The sequence below is a fragment of the Falco punctatus genome (genome assembly GCF_963210335.1).
Source record: "Falco punctatus genome assembly, chromosome: 5".
NCBI classification, from domain to species: domain Eukaryota; kingdom Metazoa; phylum Chordata; class Aves; order Falconiformes; family Falconidae; genus Falco; species Falco punctatus.
Window position 1 is genome coordinate 13,618,406 of NC_137584.1, and position 17,140 is coordinate 13,635,545.

At 39.2% G+C, this 17,140-nt stretch overlaps 1 protein-coding gene across 5 annotated transcripts in view; it reads right to left on the reverse strand.

The window, feature by feature from the left end:
• Positions 1 to 11,089, reverse strand: part of COL19A1 (collagen type XIX alpha 1 chain) — a 209,414-nt gene extending 198,325 nt beyond the window's left edge. For 2 of the 5 annotated variants that reach the window (XM_080388823.1, XM_080388824.1), the window contains exons 1-2: positions 6,394 to 11,089; positions 4,121 to 4,250 (exon numbers count right to left, since the gene is read on the reverse strand). In XM_080388823.1, the coding sequence (XP_080244949.1) occupies positions 4,121 to 4,214 (94 nt within the window). In that variant the 5' untranslated portion in view covers positions 4,215 to 4,250; positions 6,394 to 11,089. Of the gene's footprint in view, positions 1 to 4,120; positions 4,251 to 5,206; positions 6,296 to 6,393 lie in introns of those variants that run through there. The other 3 variants (XM_080388821.1, XM_080388820.1, XM_080388822.1) reach the window with 3 other exon arrangements.
• Positions 11,090 to 17,140: the final 6,051 nt, after the last annotated feature.

Here is a 17,140-nt window from a genome sequence, read left to right on the forward strand (position 1 = left end):
GCTGCATCCAGGTCTGGAGTCCTCACTACAAGACAGACATGAACCTGTTGAAGTGGGTCCAGAGGAGGGCCACCAAAATGATCAGAAGGATGGAACACTTCTATGAAGAAAGGCTAAGAGAGTTGGGGTTGTTCAGCCTGGAGAAGAGAAGGCTCCAGAGACACCTTATTATAGCCTTTCAGCGATTAAAGTGGGCTTATAAGAAAGATGGGGACAAATGTTTTAGTAGGGCCTATAGCCATAGGATGAGGGGTAACGGTTTTAAACTAAAAGAGAACAAATTTAGACTACATATAAGGAAGAAATTTTGTTACAGTATGGGTGGCGAAACACTTGGAACAGGTTTTGCCCAGGGAGATGGTAGGTGCTCCATCCCTGGAAATATCCAAGGTCAGGGTGGACAGGGCTCTGAGCAACCTGATTTAGCTGAAGGTATCCCTGCTCATTGCAGGAGGGTTAGACTAGATGTTCTTTAAAGGTCCCTTCCAACACAAACTATTCTACAATATTACAGGTGAATATCTTGGCTGTAGGCGTTGATGCTTTTTTCTTTCTGTACCATTCCATAAAAAACAATGGGCTTCACACTGGGAGAATGTATGTAGCTGAGAAAATCCTCCTTTGTGGCCTGGGATCTCTCTTACCAGATGAAGTGGCTTTCCACAGTGGGCAGGTTTTCATGAACCACATTCTTATGGATAACTAAAGCTCCTTATTCACTGCTCAAGATGACTTAGTATTTAACTACAAGTTAAGGAATCCAAGGGTGGAGAGGTCACTTAAACACCGCAATGGCTACAATAGTTTGTGGGTCCAACCTTAAATATTCACAATATTAAGAATATGAATACACTGTATATGTGAGTTACTGTGGAGCCATTATCTTGACTTTGAGAAGTGTCTAGCTGTACTTAAAACATGAAAACCAAAAAGGTAAACTGATTTGCATATTTGAAACCACTCACTGTATTTGGGTATAAAATGCCTATCTAAAATTATGATCTCAAGCCAATACTTTCAAAACACATTCCATGTCAAAAGGCAATGGAAATTCACCATGCCTGACAGTCCCAGGACTGTGTTTACACTACATTTTTCATGGGTTAGCAAGTGACTTTGAAAAACACTAATTGTAAAAGAAAGTTGAAAAAGCAGCAATGATGTGGGAATGAGACAAAGTATTAATATTCTTAAAATGAAGCATTCAGGAATGATCACATTCGAACTTCACGTGTCACTACAGAAAGAGCTCATGTCCATGCTGCGAAACCAAATGTTCCCAGCAATAGTTGTATTAATAATAATAATAAAAAAGTAAGTTGACAACATGAAGAAAATATTCTTGACATCAGATCAAAAACATGATTGTGGAGAACTCCTGAACCCTCTCCCTCAGATTTGCTATATTCTGTCATTAGAAATAAATGCTTCCTTCTGATGAACAATTAAGGATATCAAAATTTCTGGACAAGAGAGAACTGAAAGAAATCTTTGATGTGAATCAAACTGTTACTGGCACATGTTCAGAGCCTAAGGAGGACTGCTCTAAGATGATCTGGCATACTGTGTCACTGACATTTTTTCCCCAATACTGTTATTTATTTATTACAATATTGACCCAATGATTAAGCCCCAAAGTATACTCAGAATGCCAGCTCAGAAAGCTCTCCCCTACATATGCACAGAAGTTAATCCTTTCTCTTGCACAAGAGATTTCCTTCCCCTAACACACTTCTTCCCCCACATCCGCCCCCTTCAGATTAACTTTATTTTATACTTTTCCCTGTGTTTGAAGGCCATTCCTTTAGACTCAAGTGGATCAGGTGAGAAATTTCAGGATGTAAATGCAATAATCCAAGATTCTATCTAAATGGGCTTTGCTGGAAAAGCTTTCATATTAGCAGAGTGAGAAATAAATGCTAACCATATGTTGTTGAAGGAAGAAAACCAAAAGGACTGCTTAGGCAGATCCTGAAGGACAGATGCTGATCCAAACAGAACCAGTACATGGGAAAGACGGGAGAGAACAAAGACCCAAAAACCTCAGTTAATGAAAGAAAGAAAGAAGGAAAAAAAAAAAATAGAGGTTAGATATTTCTCTCTTCTTGAAGTGAGTAATTTCCAATTTGTAACAGATTAATCTGTATACAAATTACCAAACTAGAATGAGACAGTTTTGCAAAACGGAGTACTCAGTTCAGCTGAACAGGGTAGATTAACAAGAGGCTCACAGACACACCTGTACCCCTTACTGCTGCACCGTCACAGGGTCCATTCTGTCTCAGCTCCCACTTTCTGGTCTGTCACTCGTATGTCTTTTTTGGACAGTAACCATCCCTTTGGTCTCTAGAAGAGTCTCTTTCCTGTTATCAACCTGAGCCTTCACTCTGAGCCTATTCCCTGCTGTCGGCAGAGCTGCTCAAGCTGGCAGCTATCTACTTGTTATTCCTCACCATCTGCCTGTATCACCTCAAACAGCAGAAGCCTCTCTCGATTGCACACCATCAGTTATTCTCAGGAGAGGCTCAATCTCTCCTCTTCTTCCCAGCAGTTCAATTTGACCCATATTTGATCCATTTGTGGCAATCAGGTTAAGGAAAACTGCAACTTCCCTGCTGGCTGTCTAGCCCCAAACTTCTAACAGAATATACAGTTCAGATACACCATTTGTTAGCAGTTCAGTGTATCTGCCACATCTATGACTGGTCCACCTTTTACTAAGACACCATTTATTTGGCGGGGGGGGGGGGGGGGGGTGGGGGGGCAGGGGAGCAAGAAAGAAAAAAGTAAAGAGACAATGCTTCCTGGCATTTTGTTTTAAAATTTTTCGAGTTTCCATTTATTAGTTTTTATTATTAGGCAACTTCTGCACTCACACCCTTCTAGCACTTTTAAAATTTCCCTTCTACAATCCACCAGCTCGCAAAGACAGAGGAGACTACCTTTTTTGCTTCATTCAGACAGCTGAAGAGAATGACGTAGACTCACTCTCTCACGGGGGTTAAGAGTAATTCATCAGCAGGGCACTTAGCCTTGCTGCCTTAAAAATGCAAGGCAAAAAAGTCTTAGACTCAAATCCAGCCTCTTCGCAACACATTATTCTTACCTTAGAGTTCACACATTATACTTACTATTTGTTAAATATTGTACCTAGGAGTAGTAAAATGGTCATTATTCTAGTCATTGACTTTTTAAATTTCTTGGGCCTGAGTCTCAAATGTGTTACAGAGATTCAAAATGGTTGTATATGTATAGCTTCTATTATCTTTCATCGGGTTTCTGGAAAAACAACATTACCAAAAATAAATTTCATTTTCTAAAAAATAAAATAAAAGAGAACTCTTTTTACTTCCATTTAAATAGCAACAAGCACGTTCTCCTTGCTAATAAAAAGATTCTGTAGGAAAATTTTAGAAAGTTGAGGTACGTGCTGAGGCTGAACAATTCTAGAAAACCGATCAATTCCTTATTCTACAAGCATATGTGATGTGCCATTAAGACAGAATTTACCACATTCTGGAGTGTCAATGGAGAGTTTAAGTGAGAGAGCTAGAAAACATGTGGACAGTAAGAGAAAGAAGAAAACAGAAGGATGAACAAATATGCAGAAGATGGGCAACAGCTTTTAAGTTAAACGATATCACTTTATACCTTTCCTCTGTCTTAGGCACAAGGTTTTGTCTAACTCTGCATCTCTGAAATGAACGCCCTGGTCTGGGGATTAAGTTTAGATGAGGTTAACGTGAGCATTAGGTTGTTTAGGTCAATGTGATCACTGATCTGCTCTAATAAAGCCACGTGATTTTGTTCACTGAAGTTTTGCAAGCTCTGATTTAGAATCTTGTTTTGTATGGCAAATTGAAAAGTACAAAACAAAACAAAACTCCTAGGAACTACAAGGGCTTCCAAACATGAACCTTCCAAGCACAGGAAAAAGAAAGGCTGCTTTGAAACTGCTTCAAACTTAAGACTTTTTGGAAAAAAAGATATTTTTAACAGTCTTGTATAATTTTACCTGCTCATACTGCTTATTTTCCATGTACTGTCATCATTTGTTCAGATTTGTTCAGTACTGAGATTTATGCCTTTGGTCTGTGATAGGCAAGAAAAATGGAAGTACCTGTCTGGTCACTGACAGCCACAGAAGTAGAAACAGGAAGGAGGAGGCAGAGTGCCATACAAAGCCAAGCTATGCAGGATCCAACGTACTTCATCTCCCCCTGGACACATGTGAACAATCAGTTACAAATCTGAAACAGAAAATAATCATATTCAGAACAATCTCTTCTTATTCTTTTCCCCTCACCCCATCAGAAAACGACAAACATGAATTTCTGATCTGGCAGGAAAAGAGGAAGTTGCTAGTCACACACACAGCGTATCATTTATCTGTTGTAAGGAGCTACAGAAAGACACTTGTGTAAATTTAGAAGTAAATGACCCAATATACTCCTTTACACCTTTATGAAACTCAGAAATATTAACTCACAGACATTAGTTGTAAAAGCACTAAATTTTCATCTCTCCAGTAATGACTAAGTTTCTTTCTCTCCCAGGTTTTCAATTTTAAATATATTAGCTGAACCGGTGTCACAACACTGCCAGTGACTGCCAAAGTTGTCTTCAAATTGAAGAAGGACAACATGCAATCCTTTAAGTGCAAAAGAATCCAAAATACGTTATTTCTCTGGCTTGCGAAACACATGAGTGCCTAGAGCAGCCTGTATTAGTTTACAGCTTAATTTTCAGAAAAGATTGAAGTCTGGCTTCAACAACGTGTCTTCTGTCCTCCAAAGACAGTATCCGCTTTTCTTCTAAGCTGACTGCAATGTACAGATACGCTTGAATTTAATGAAACACAGAAAAGACAAATATTTTTTTCTAATCATATTTTCTGTAAGACAAACAAATCACACACCTAAACCACAATTCTTGTAATTATTTTTGCACGGCGCCCGATTCATTATCACAGCTATTCTGTCAGTCACATGTACTGACAGCAACTACACCATCATTAACTTTTCCAGCCTCCCCAACAGCAGCAAAGTGAATACACGTTCAAATAACATTATCATTTAATTTCCTGCACCTGCCTGACGAGCAGGCATCAGGAATTCACTAGAGCTGCCACTCCAGAGGTCTCATTTTCTGAAGGACTCTTGCCAATTCAGTCACCGCCACCGCCACCCCCTCGCCGCTGCCGCACCTCCGGGCGTGGGTCACCTCCCGCCGGCTGCTGCGGGAGGCTGCGCCCTCGCACCGCCCCGAGCCCCCGCAGCTGGACGGGCAGCGTGGCCGCTCCCGGACCGAGCGGCGTTTGCCGGAGGCACGGTGTAACGGCGGGCGGGCGGCAAGGGCGGCGCGGAGCAGCGAGGCGCCGGCCCGGGCACCCCCGCCCCCCTCCCCGTCCCTCCGGAACCTGCCTGCGGCGCCGGCAGCGGGCGGCCCCCGGCGAGTGGAGCGAGGGCCGCTTCCTCCGCAGCACCGGGGCGGAGCGGGGCCGGGAGCCCGCTCGGGCCAGCGGCGCCTGCGAGCGGTGCCGGGCGGCCGCAGGGAGCGAGGGGGCCCTCTGCCGCCGGGACGCCGCGAGGGGCCGGCCGGCCGCGGGGCAGCGCCGCGGCACCTGCAGGGGCGGACAGGTGAGGGGGCCGCGGGGCGCGGGCGCTGCCGGCCCGCGGCGGGGCGGGCTCCGGGACGGGTTCTGCAGCGCCGGCGCCAGCCTGCCGGGGACCGGCGCCCCCCGCTCCACACTCCCGGCATTTGCCCAGGAGCTGCCGAAGCGCGCGGGTCCCCTCGCCGCAGGGCATGTGCCGCGCATCCCACCCGCGCCGCCGCTCCCGCGCGGGGTTCCACCGGCTGGATGTAGCCCGCGCGGTACGCGTGCTAATTAGAACGACACGTGCTACTAGGTAGATTTTCACGTGTAAATATATGCATACAATTCATAAGCATGACCAACATTGTGGCAATTTGCAACAGTCTAATCAGTTTTGTAAATTACTGCAGATTTTGTAGGGCTGTCTTCATTATCATGTACCTATAGTCACTCGCAAACATATACAATATTTACACAACCAACAGCAGATGCCTATAGTGTAGACTGATTACAGTACATTAAAGTCTTACTGTGCATGTTTATATAAGACATAGTTAATATAGGAACATCAGTGATAAACTTAAATGGCAATTTTTGGAAAAAAAAAACAAAAACACCCCAACAACAAACCACCCCACAAACCTCACCCCTCAATAAACAAACAAAAAAACCCGAACAGCACAAAACCCACCACCAACCCCCCCCAAAAAAATACGACAAAACAAACCAGTAATATTGTGGGGGGTGTGTGCATTTGAGGCGTTTAGACAATTGAGTACAAATTATGAGTTGCTTACCTTTAATTTTTATTTTAGTACGTCCCCCAGAAGCACTAAAAATGCCCGTGCAGAGCTGCTGTATTGCCGAGGAGTTGCAAGAGTGAGCCTCCAAAGAGTGGTAGAGGGGGATGCAGCTCTGTCCTTATTAGTCTCACACAGTGTGACCCTCCCACTCAGTGAGCACAGAATACTCTGCAGGAAAGGACAAACAGCCACCCAGACACAGATTTTACATAATCATACTTGTATATCCCAAGTCCAGTAACAATCTAAGAAATGGGTTTTTTTCTCCTTCCACCCCACCCCCTCAAAATAATCTGTTCCATAAATTAAACTGCCAGAGTATGAATGCATGGATGAAAGAATATCTCGTTTCTAGTTGTCAAGAACCAATTATGTACATTAGCACATGGGCAGAAACTAGCTTTTATCACTTAAGTGTAAGCACACATCATTAATTTTATATACTCTATCATAAATTTAAAAATCAGCCACCCAAGTAACCAAGAGAGTGCACCTAATTATGGCACCGATGCTGCAAAGCACAGCAGATTACTGACATTTGTTTTGCCTTTTCAAATTTACCATTTACAAACCTGAAGGTTCTTGTAGTATCATCTGTCTGTGATGAAATGGTGAGATTGCCACTGGCTCTCTTTTGAATGTGTGAAACCGCACTTCTCTCAGGTTCTCCAAGTGTGCTTGTGGCAGTTTTCCATATTGCATTTTAAAGATGTAAACCAGATAGAAGGACGTAGAAAAGTAAAAAGACTAGAAATAGATACACAGAAGACAGAGAAAGTAGGGCTTTAATTAAACATTATCTCATTTATATATACCCAAAACATTTTATCTTTCTCTAGTAGGATCATCCTGATTGGGGGGGGGGGGGGGAGGAAAGCGGTGACTATTATATGAAAACCTATTAGCTTAACGTCAATTTAGACCAACTGGTCTTCAGGTCAGAAAATGTGTAGAGTTAGGTTTTTGCACCAACCACCCTCACCCCTCACCAATTTTGAAAAGCGTTTCCTCATTTCAACCAAGATAACTAGCCAGGATAACTAACAAATCACATGGAAAGACACGATTATCTTTCTGGTTTAAATTTCAAAACAGTTGTTGTTCTTCCCAACTTAGAATCACAAGAGAAAGATGAAATTGCAGCTTACGTACACGTCTGCTAGGGTGTTTTATTCCACAACTTCACCACAGGCTTGTGGTGTAACTTCAGGCAAGTCACACTTCTCACTTGCTCATTCGTAAATTACAGAAAGTAAAGCTGCCTTCCCTCATAGGGTGAGGTGCAAGAGCCCAGTCCCACAGCTGACAGATTATCAGAGCACTCCCTTCCCCTTCAGACAGTTCATTTGATAAAAGCTTCAGTGTTGAGCCCTAATTCAGTGTTTCAGGCAGAGTTGTGAGATCCTCAGTTGAAAGACCCTTTATAAAAGCTCTCCTCCTAGTGAAAGGCATTATCAGTTTTGATTTGAACAGAACTGCATTTCTTACTGCTCTTTCAAGCAACAAAATTCTTAAAATCTATTTGGTTTACTTCATTTTACATGCTCTAAATATCTGGATTCAGCTGTTTACAAGAATATACAGTCTTAGTAATTTCAATGAATACAAGTTCTGAATTAGCTAAACATTTTAATTGCCTAACACTCTGCACATAGAGTCAATTAATTCTTTGAACAAGTATTTCTGTCCCTTGGAGTTTCAGTATTGCTCAAAAGTCCATATCCAAACTGGGTCTTCATTTCCTATGAGGCAATAATGAAACATAACTCCCCAAACCAAAGGTGTTGTTCCACTTACTGAGATTTCAACAGTCCAAACAGAAAATTAAAAACACCTTATTTAGACTACATCAACTTCAAAACACTCCACATCCATATGCAAACAGTAAGAATTAGAAACTACTACAACCTTCCCTGGCTAACATATATGCTTCCCATACTCTGGCCCAGATCTTCAACTAGACTGGATTATGCCAGTTCACATAAATTAAAGGGATTATACAGATTTCTTCTAGTTGAGGACCTCAACATTAGGGACTGCCACCATACGTATTTATAGACAACACTGTTTACATTAATGAATAGTCTTGAACGTCTAGTGACGTGAAAATTGGGAACAAGGAAAACCTTACTGTTTACAAACCAAAAAACCAAATGGCAAAACATCTATTATCATAAACATCTTAGGAATCCCAGTCACCTGTGCTCTTGTTCACCTTACAGTTACTGGTACACTCCAGAGAAAACATTGTCTATACATCATCTTGTCTCCTTTGTACCAGCAAAACACTGGAAAAAATGGTGATACAAGCTGAAGCAACACAGCAAATAAGACAATATCCTGTGTTATCTTCGCAGTTAAACAGTTTTTCAGCTATCTCAGAGTTTAGCTAAAGCACTTACTTGCACACAGAAGACAGGATTAGACCTGGATCCAGGCAAGAGCCTAGGCAAATACACCAAGACGATGACAGAAATTTAAGTTTGAAATCATACTTAGCACAGATGTGCAGAGCATGTTCCATCTCCCACACCAGAGGTGAACTGCTCTCCTGAACAACTTCTGTAACAACTGCAGCTCCAGGCAAGACACAGGGGAAAAGGTGAGAGAACTGGGGGGCAAAGGGACAGACTTACCTTTTGTAGAAAATTTTTCTTTATTGACAACACTCACTTTCAACTTTTGTTTCTTTTTTGGCACGACTACATCTCCAAACCAGCCAAGTAGCATAATTCACTCTTGTCTGTGTGTTGCCAACAGATTTGTCTCCATCTCGTTAGACCCACATTTTTAACTTGTGTTGCTTATGACAACACATATACAGGAATGAAGCTGCAAGCTTTGACAAAACTCTTTAAAAGCAGCAGTATTCTACTTGAAAACAATTTTTTTAAAAGGAGATTAATTTGAAACAACCCTTACCATGCCATTTCACATTGAATGTAAAGCTTAATATTTCTACTCCATTGTATAAACCCTTATGTGGGATTGTTCCTTGCCAAATGATCCCTTCTGCCCTCTGCAAGATTTGCCGGGCATGACAACTGCATTTCACTGAAGCAATTAAAATGTAAATGCTTTTAAATACATTAGACTGAACTATAATGAACTTAGACAAAACAGGTGGAAACCTAGCCTTGGGGAAGTTAATGGAATTTTAACACAGATGTAAATGGGGCAAAAATGTCACTCAAATGGAGGGAACTTTGGCAAAAATTACATCAAAAAAGAATTACTTGTATGCATGTGCACACATGCTAAGCACTCCTAAGCAGCAAAAAAGCTGGATGTCACTTCATTTCTTCTATAGGAGAAGAAAAGAGGAAAAAACACGAACTGCTACATCTTTTTCTGAATACTTAGGAAGCACTCAGATTTTCAGTAAAGGGGTCAAAATAACTGGCAAAAAGATGCGGAGATAATACTTACCACTATACTTTTGCGATATTAGTTGTCTTAGCGTAGACATTTTCTCCACTATTTGACATTTTATAGCATCTTAAAATAACCAAATAGTAACAAATGTAATACTACAGCAACCAAAAACATAGGTCCGTATTTTATCTCCAATTCCAATGCCACTGATAATCCCTAACTCCAAAATTTATTGTAGAGTGGTATCATTCTTAACGTTTAGTGCTACCTGGTCTATTTTTTAAGTGCTAATATTTTCTGTATTGTTAATAATGGCATTTTAATCTAAAATATATACATGTCAAAGTAAATAAATCAATGTCTTGAAATATAGCTTGTATTTACCAGTTGCAGTCATGTCAACAGCTATATCATATGATTTTTAAAGTATTAATTACCATTCAAGGAAAATACATTTCTGTACATACACTACTTTTTAAGGTGTTAGTAGAAAAATTCAGTAAAGTTACTAAAAAAATAAATACTACTGCATCTTTAGAATTCAGTAAAACATCAGTCCAGTCCAGGCTTAGAGAAAAAAATAGTAACATTAAGTAACAAAATACATATGTCCTTAATCTATTAAAAGTCATACATTGCTTTGTTTTCCTATGGATATATAAATGCATGCATACAACCATACTGCCACATTACAAACAGCTTGCCACATTTTCTATTGTTTCATGAACCACAAAAATACACAACGAAGAAAAAATTCGGAACACTTACCATTGTTTGTCTTCTTTCTTTCATATGGAATTCATCCTACCTGTAACACAGGAAATATGTGCCTTTTGATGGCTTTCATTTGTACAAGAAAAAAGTACATGGTCAAACAGCTGATTAGGGATGAGAAAAGCTGAAAGGCGATTTTACAAACAAAGTCAAAGCACATCATCTGGCTTGTTTTAGTCTAAGTACCCATATGTCTTTAAAAGTCATTACACGCAATGAAAAAATGAAAGCCAGTTTTTAGGCAGCTGTGCTCGAAATTACAGTGTTTGCCCAATACTTTCGTATGAATATGCTAAAAGTCTACATGCACTCTGAGAACACCTACAAAGCAGTGAAATATTTTAATTTATATAATGGAAATACTAGAAAACGGAAGGTGAATAGCAAAAGAAGAGCATCAGCAGAGTTTAAGACCCTACAAATAGACTAGGCTGCATAAGACCTTCAGGGTTAAAGGGCAACTTTATTTTAGATCAAAAGGGTGAATATTCTATGCTTGGTTTTTTGAACTTGAGGAAGACAAAACATAGATAGTCCAAGAAACGTCCCATTTGTAACAAATATGTCTAAGAATTTACAAGTCTCAGTATTAGTCAGTGTCTCCTACTGTTGTGTCCTTTCTCTCCAGCTAAATCGCCCAAATTTTATTTAAAACCCAGAATACTACAATGAAAAATAAACCACTTTTAGGTCTGGTAATGAATAGTTTCCAATTTTCGAGAGTAACTTCTATAAATTTGCATATGTAAGACTAACTGACATATGCAACCATCGGTTTTATCAACATAGTAGCTACAATTACATTAACACATCCAGAATTCTGAGTTCATGCAGAGCGATCTACCATTATGTTATTTTAATGCTCAATTTCAATACTGTCAAGCAACATAAAAATGAAATAATAAAATTACAAGTATTTTATTCATATTTACTGCTGAATAAATAGGCACAATAATCTGGAAAGTCAAATTAAGTGCATATGCAATCTATATCTCTGCATCCACATACTTTATTTGCTTTTTATCTGGGAGTAAATATTCTCAGGATTTAACCAACATTATATTTTAAGTCAGTAATTTTACAGACTTATGTACTGATGTCTGCCTAGAGCTATCTAGTCATGATCTCAGATGTAAGAGAACTCCGAGTTCAATAGCATCTAAAGGCTGCAGCTAGAAGTGAGACTGAGTACATGCAAAAGAACCCAACAAACCCAAACCTAGCTGTTACATGACCTCTAAAACAGCCTACTGACCTATGCATATTGGAAGTCAACATCCTACATCACCCTGTCTATATATGTATTTTTTGGAGCAAAGAAATTTGTGCACTGATAGAAAATGACAGTTGAAAGGAAGAATCTATCAGACTCTGTTTGTGTGTCTATTTGTATTTTTATGCACTGCAATTCAAATAAATTTTCCTATTTACTAGGAATGCAAAAAATCAAACATTAGCTTCTAGAAAAGCCGGCATTTAAATAAATGGAAGGTTCTTAAAACAAATGTAGCTGTGTAGTGTATCGAGAGTAACATTTGCATCCATCTCTAAATTGTTTATTTTTGGCATGTCAAATGTGGTTTGGACACGATGGATGAATTTAATTTTGGAGCAAAGCCAAGCAATTTAGCATGAATGTGCCATTTTGAGGAAGCGTGGAATAGCTAGGAAATGCTCTGGTTTCTTCCTTTTTTGGATAAGTGGAATCCAGATATATCCTGTTGGTCATTTTAATTGAGTACTTAAATTAAACTTGCCAATTATTCATCGACTAATTGTGCTGGAACCAATTATTAGTGCTGGAACCAACTACGTTCTAACAATTTGAAGTGGCATCCTGCAACTATTTAGTGAGGCTATATTTTCACATGTAAAATTATTCAAATGCATTTAGAGTTCATGTCTAAATCACCAGATATAATCTATAATTATTAGAGCAGTAGTATCTGACTTAGATACATAGTAAAGAATGTACTTAATCATAAAACTTACAGTAGGAAGATGACCTTAAGCCAAAAATACAAATTTTAACCAAAGGTAACTACATTGACGAGATGTTATCTGGCTGTAGTCAGATAAGAATACAAACTTGGGGCCTGCTCGTGTTTGAGGGGCAAGACGCTTTCCCTGAAAATGTAAGATTTTGTGTAATAAAATTCTGTTCATCCAGATCATTTCAGTATGAATAATTATAGCTTGACATGCCTTCAAACCTATTTGGGAAGATGTTAACTTTGGTTCATGTATTAAAACTATAAGGCCAGAATTTTATTTAAAAAAAAAAAAAGAGTCCAAAGACCTTACAAACCATTTTAGGTCTGACTTGCTCAGACATTCCTCAGCAGCATTAAGCTTGTCCCTCCTACTGCAATGTGGTTCCATTTCCCAGAACTTAGAAGAGAAGTTATTTCTTTAAGGAACTGTACATAGATTACACATACTTCACTGATCTTCAGGGAGCTTTAAAATTTACTTCAACAGAGGATTTGAATCCTGGAGAATAAAATCAGCAAAAATGACTGAAACTGAATAAATTAAGCCTGTTGACAAGAGGAAAAAACAATTAAAAAAAACCCCCAAACCACAAAAAAAGACTACTCAAACGTAGAATGCCTGCAAGTAGAATACATAATAAAAAACAGGGCTTGCATCAGGCATATATTTGTCTTCACACAGGATTTATCATCCTCACAGAAGTATTTCTTACAATCAGGACCTACGTCTGAATGCCAAATTTGACCAGCCTAGTTGCAAATGACAAAGCTGGCAAGCCTTCTTCAGAGTCCTCTCTAGTATTGAGCTTTACTACATAAATCAGTGGGACATCTGAGCATATCCCACGGCTGCCTGTGGTACAGCATAGCAGACTGCTGGGGGAATGCTCCCAGTGCGCTGAGGAAGAAGCTGTCTGTGTGCAGGCACACTTCTGCAATTACGGAAGGGCAAAGGACTACACATACTCACTTGACCCGGCGTGTTTCTGCAGTGTGAAGACCACAGAGTTAATAAACCTAAAGCAATTCAAATGTGAGTTTAAATGCAGCTTTAAGCAGTGTCAGTTAGTTTAGGCCAAGGGAGTCATGGAATGGAGTTACGTTCCTGTCTGCAGATGTAACCAAACAGCAAGTGTGGTGAAACCTGAATTTAAGTCACGTTATGTGAGGCACCTGAGATGTCTAAATTAAGGGTGCAATTTCCCTTGGGATTAACGGTTCTCCCCAAGTGTCTCTCTTCCTTGATTTTGAGAGTGACAGTATTCCTAAAATCAACCTGACAGCTAAGTTTCTGAACTGAATCTGCACATGGTTAATGTTTTTATAGAATCTGTGGACATCCAACAAGTTTGTTTAAACTTGTTTAGCAGAACCAGTAGAGCTTTTTGATACTTTTAGATATGGTAGTCTTATATATTTAGAAATATTATCTTTATGGCTAAAAAAACCTACACCACTACAACACATTTTTACAATTATTCAAATTGTACACAAGATAAATTGGACTGGCTTAAACCAATGTGGGTCTGCATTTTTATTTAAACAAGTCAAATTCTGTGTGCAGAGGACTTAAATGAGAATTCCACAAGCATTGCCTGTAGCAGACATGTCTAAATAAGAATTTTCAGTTACATCTATGTAAACGCCTTCCACTTACATACAGAGCAGCTGTCCTTAACAGTTTTATTAACATAAACCTACCCTGATATACAGGAAAGGCATTCATATCCTTTAAAATATAATAATCTTATAATATGAGATTATAACATTTTAGGTAGCATTTTCAGTGGATGACTTCCACTCCTGTGATTTTACCAGTATATTAAAGTTCAGAATTTGTAAAAGAAAGTTTGCTTATATTCTAGATGGTCTGAGGGAGTGCAGATGGGTAGTCATAACTGCTCAGATCCCCACCTTCATATATTTTCCTTCATGTCATAAATTCATTCAGAAGATTTAAATACTCCTCAGTCTATGCCACTGCCATTATGTTGAGTTCAAGCACACTGTCCCACCAAACTCCACAATCTTTTGCCTTGCCTGGATGGTGACAGTTTGTCTCTACACTGGAGAGACAAGACAAGGAAAAGGGACAGGAGACACGAAAGGTTCTTTGATATTTAGCCCACGGGAGGCTATCATTATTCACCTATGTGAGCTAAAAAATTATTAATAAAAATTATCTAAAAAATAAAACATCAAATTAATTTAGTGATTTCTTTCTACTCTGTCTTTGAACTATTTATTGGTGTGACATTCAGGAGCTGAGGCAGCAAGATAAAATGAAAGAAAGAAGCTAAAATCAAGATACTAGAGCATCCTTTGACATAGAGTAGTCAAATGGATTGGGCTGGATTCCTTTTCATCTTTTTGTTGAAGAAGCACAAGCTAACCTTGATGAAATCAGATTCACTTATCATGCAAGACAGTCCTTTTTTACCTGTTATCAATTTTAGAGTCCTGTAAGTTTTTCTCTTTAGCAATAAATTGAGGTAACAGCGAAATATTATACGGTTCATTCCACATGTGCAAGTGGGCACGGACATTAAACAAAGACTATATATCAGAATGAATTAAGAATTTGATCTTACTTTTCTAATGTAGCCAAGGGGTATGGTTGTGGTCCCTAAGGAATACATAACCAAGCCATAATTTCCCCCTCCTCCCATATTTCATAGTATATACCTTTCTTTGACTTTAAAATATTTATTGTGTCTTCATAATAATGTCTCAATATAACGTCTTCTTAACTTTCAGACAGTTGAGAAGTGCCTTTAACAAAGATTTACTGAAAACCTATCAACATTAAGAACAAGACCATCACAGCACAGGAAAAAATTAAAAGAAACACATTTCACTATTAAAATAATGCAATGAAAAAAAGCCCTGAAAACAGCTTCATCAACTTAATTTCTTATTAAGTAACATGGAAAACAAATAAAAAGTCACTAAGGTTAACTTAAAAGCTGAAGCATTTTTAAACATCTTCAATAATCCTTATCTAGAAATGAATTTTTGTCATTCCCTTTCTTACTATTTCTCCTGATATAAACTTTCTCCTACAAAACTGACACCAGTTCCATTAATGACCCTGCTCTCTACTTTCAGATTTCCTTTCTTAGCACAGGGTCCCCCTTTCCCCTGTTGCCTGAGGGGGACCACTACTACATGATTCCACTTTAGGCTCCCACTGGAAAAAAATCAGTGAAAGAGAACTAGAAGGTTAGTGCAAGTAAAACACTTCTGTTTTTGCAGAAAGAAGTTTTAGGAAGCATTGGTAAATTATTTCATTTGGAGTGAAATTTTGTCTTCATTGAAGTCAGTGTATGCTTTGCTATAAACTTCAGCTGGGCCAGAATTTCACACCTGGTTTCTATGACCTCTCTTTAGTGGCTGTGAGCTAGGAGTATGAGACTTCAATCAAGCCAGGATTTCACTCTAACAAGAAAGTATTACCAACAGTTCCTTTCATCCTCAGGAAAGACAATTAAGAAATAAATATACCTGAATGATAGTACTTGCCAGAAAAGTTTTTGCACTTCCTAGGTTGTGCTATATTTAGTGGTAACAGCATAACTTGAACAATAACAAAGATGACAAAACTTTGTGACCCAGAGACTGGAAAAAGTAGCTAGAAGCTGAGATTTTTGCTAGCTTCTCATCTGGATTATAATGGAGTCTGCAACAGTATGTTGCAGTAATAGTTTGCTTCCCTCCCCCCCCCCCCCCCCCCCCCCCCCGGTATAGTTTATGTTCTTCCTTTGCTTTCTCACCCCTTTCCAGCCCTTATTGTGTGTAGATTCCTTATTTTCCTCTCCTGCAGTGGTTGCTGGAGTTCCTGATCTGGGATGTCCAGACCAACCACTGGTGATCTAGTCAGCTACCTATGGATTAAATGACATCTTTTTCCAGCTGTAATAGAAAGACAGCTAAATGACATGAAAAAGCAAATTAACAAGAGGAAACCCTCATCCTTTTTTTCAGCATGTTTGGAATGAGGCTTTATTATTGCCACTGTGTTTTCAAAGCCATAATCTCTGCACCTGACTTCATGTCTGCCAAGTTCTTGAAGCACAGCTAACTGCACATTACTCTAGAATTTATCAAATTGGAGAAGTTCTATATCTAAAAGTAGAATTTATAAAAAAAAAATATTAAAAGAACTCTTTAAATAGAAGTAACTCAGCTATATTAAGCAAAACAGTTTAAATAAAGGTTTGAAAACACTGCCTACTCACCATCAACTGTACCTTTGCAGGGTAAGTCTTTCCAGCTCATTTTCCTGAAAATTTTGCAGCTTTCAGCTCCTACTTATGTTTCAGAGTTCACCAGGCCTCTCAAAAATGTCTTTTCCTGTCATCACTGAGACTTGGGCTAAGATCTTCTCTTGGCTGCAAGAAGCCCTGTATAGTTAGGGAACTATAGCTTTGTGCATCTTGATTGTTTTTCTCTCCCTGTTCCAGCCTGACACTGTTAAAGCTTCTTATACAATGGTTGAGGTTGGAAGGGACCCCTGGACATCATCTGGTCTGACCCCTCTGCTCAAACAGGGCCACCTAGAGCCAGTTGCCCAGGACAATGTCCAGGGGAGACATTTT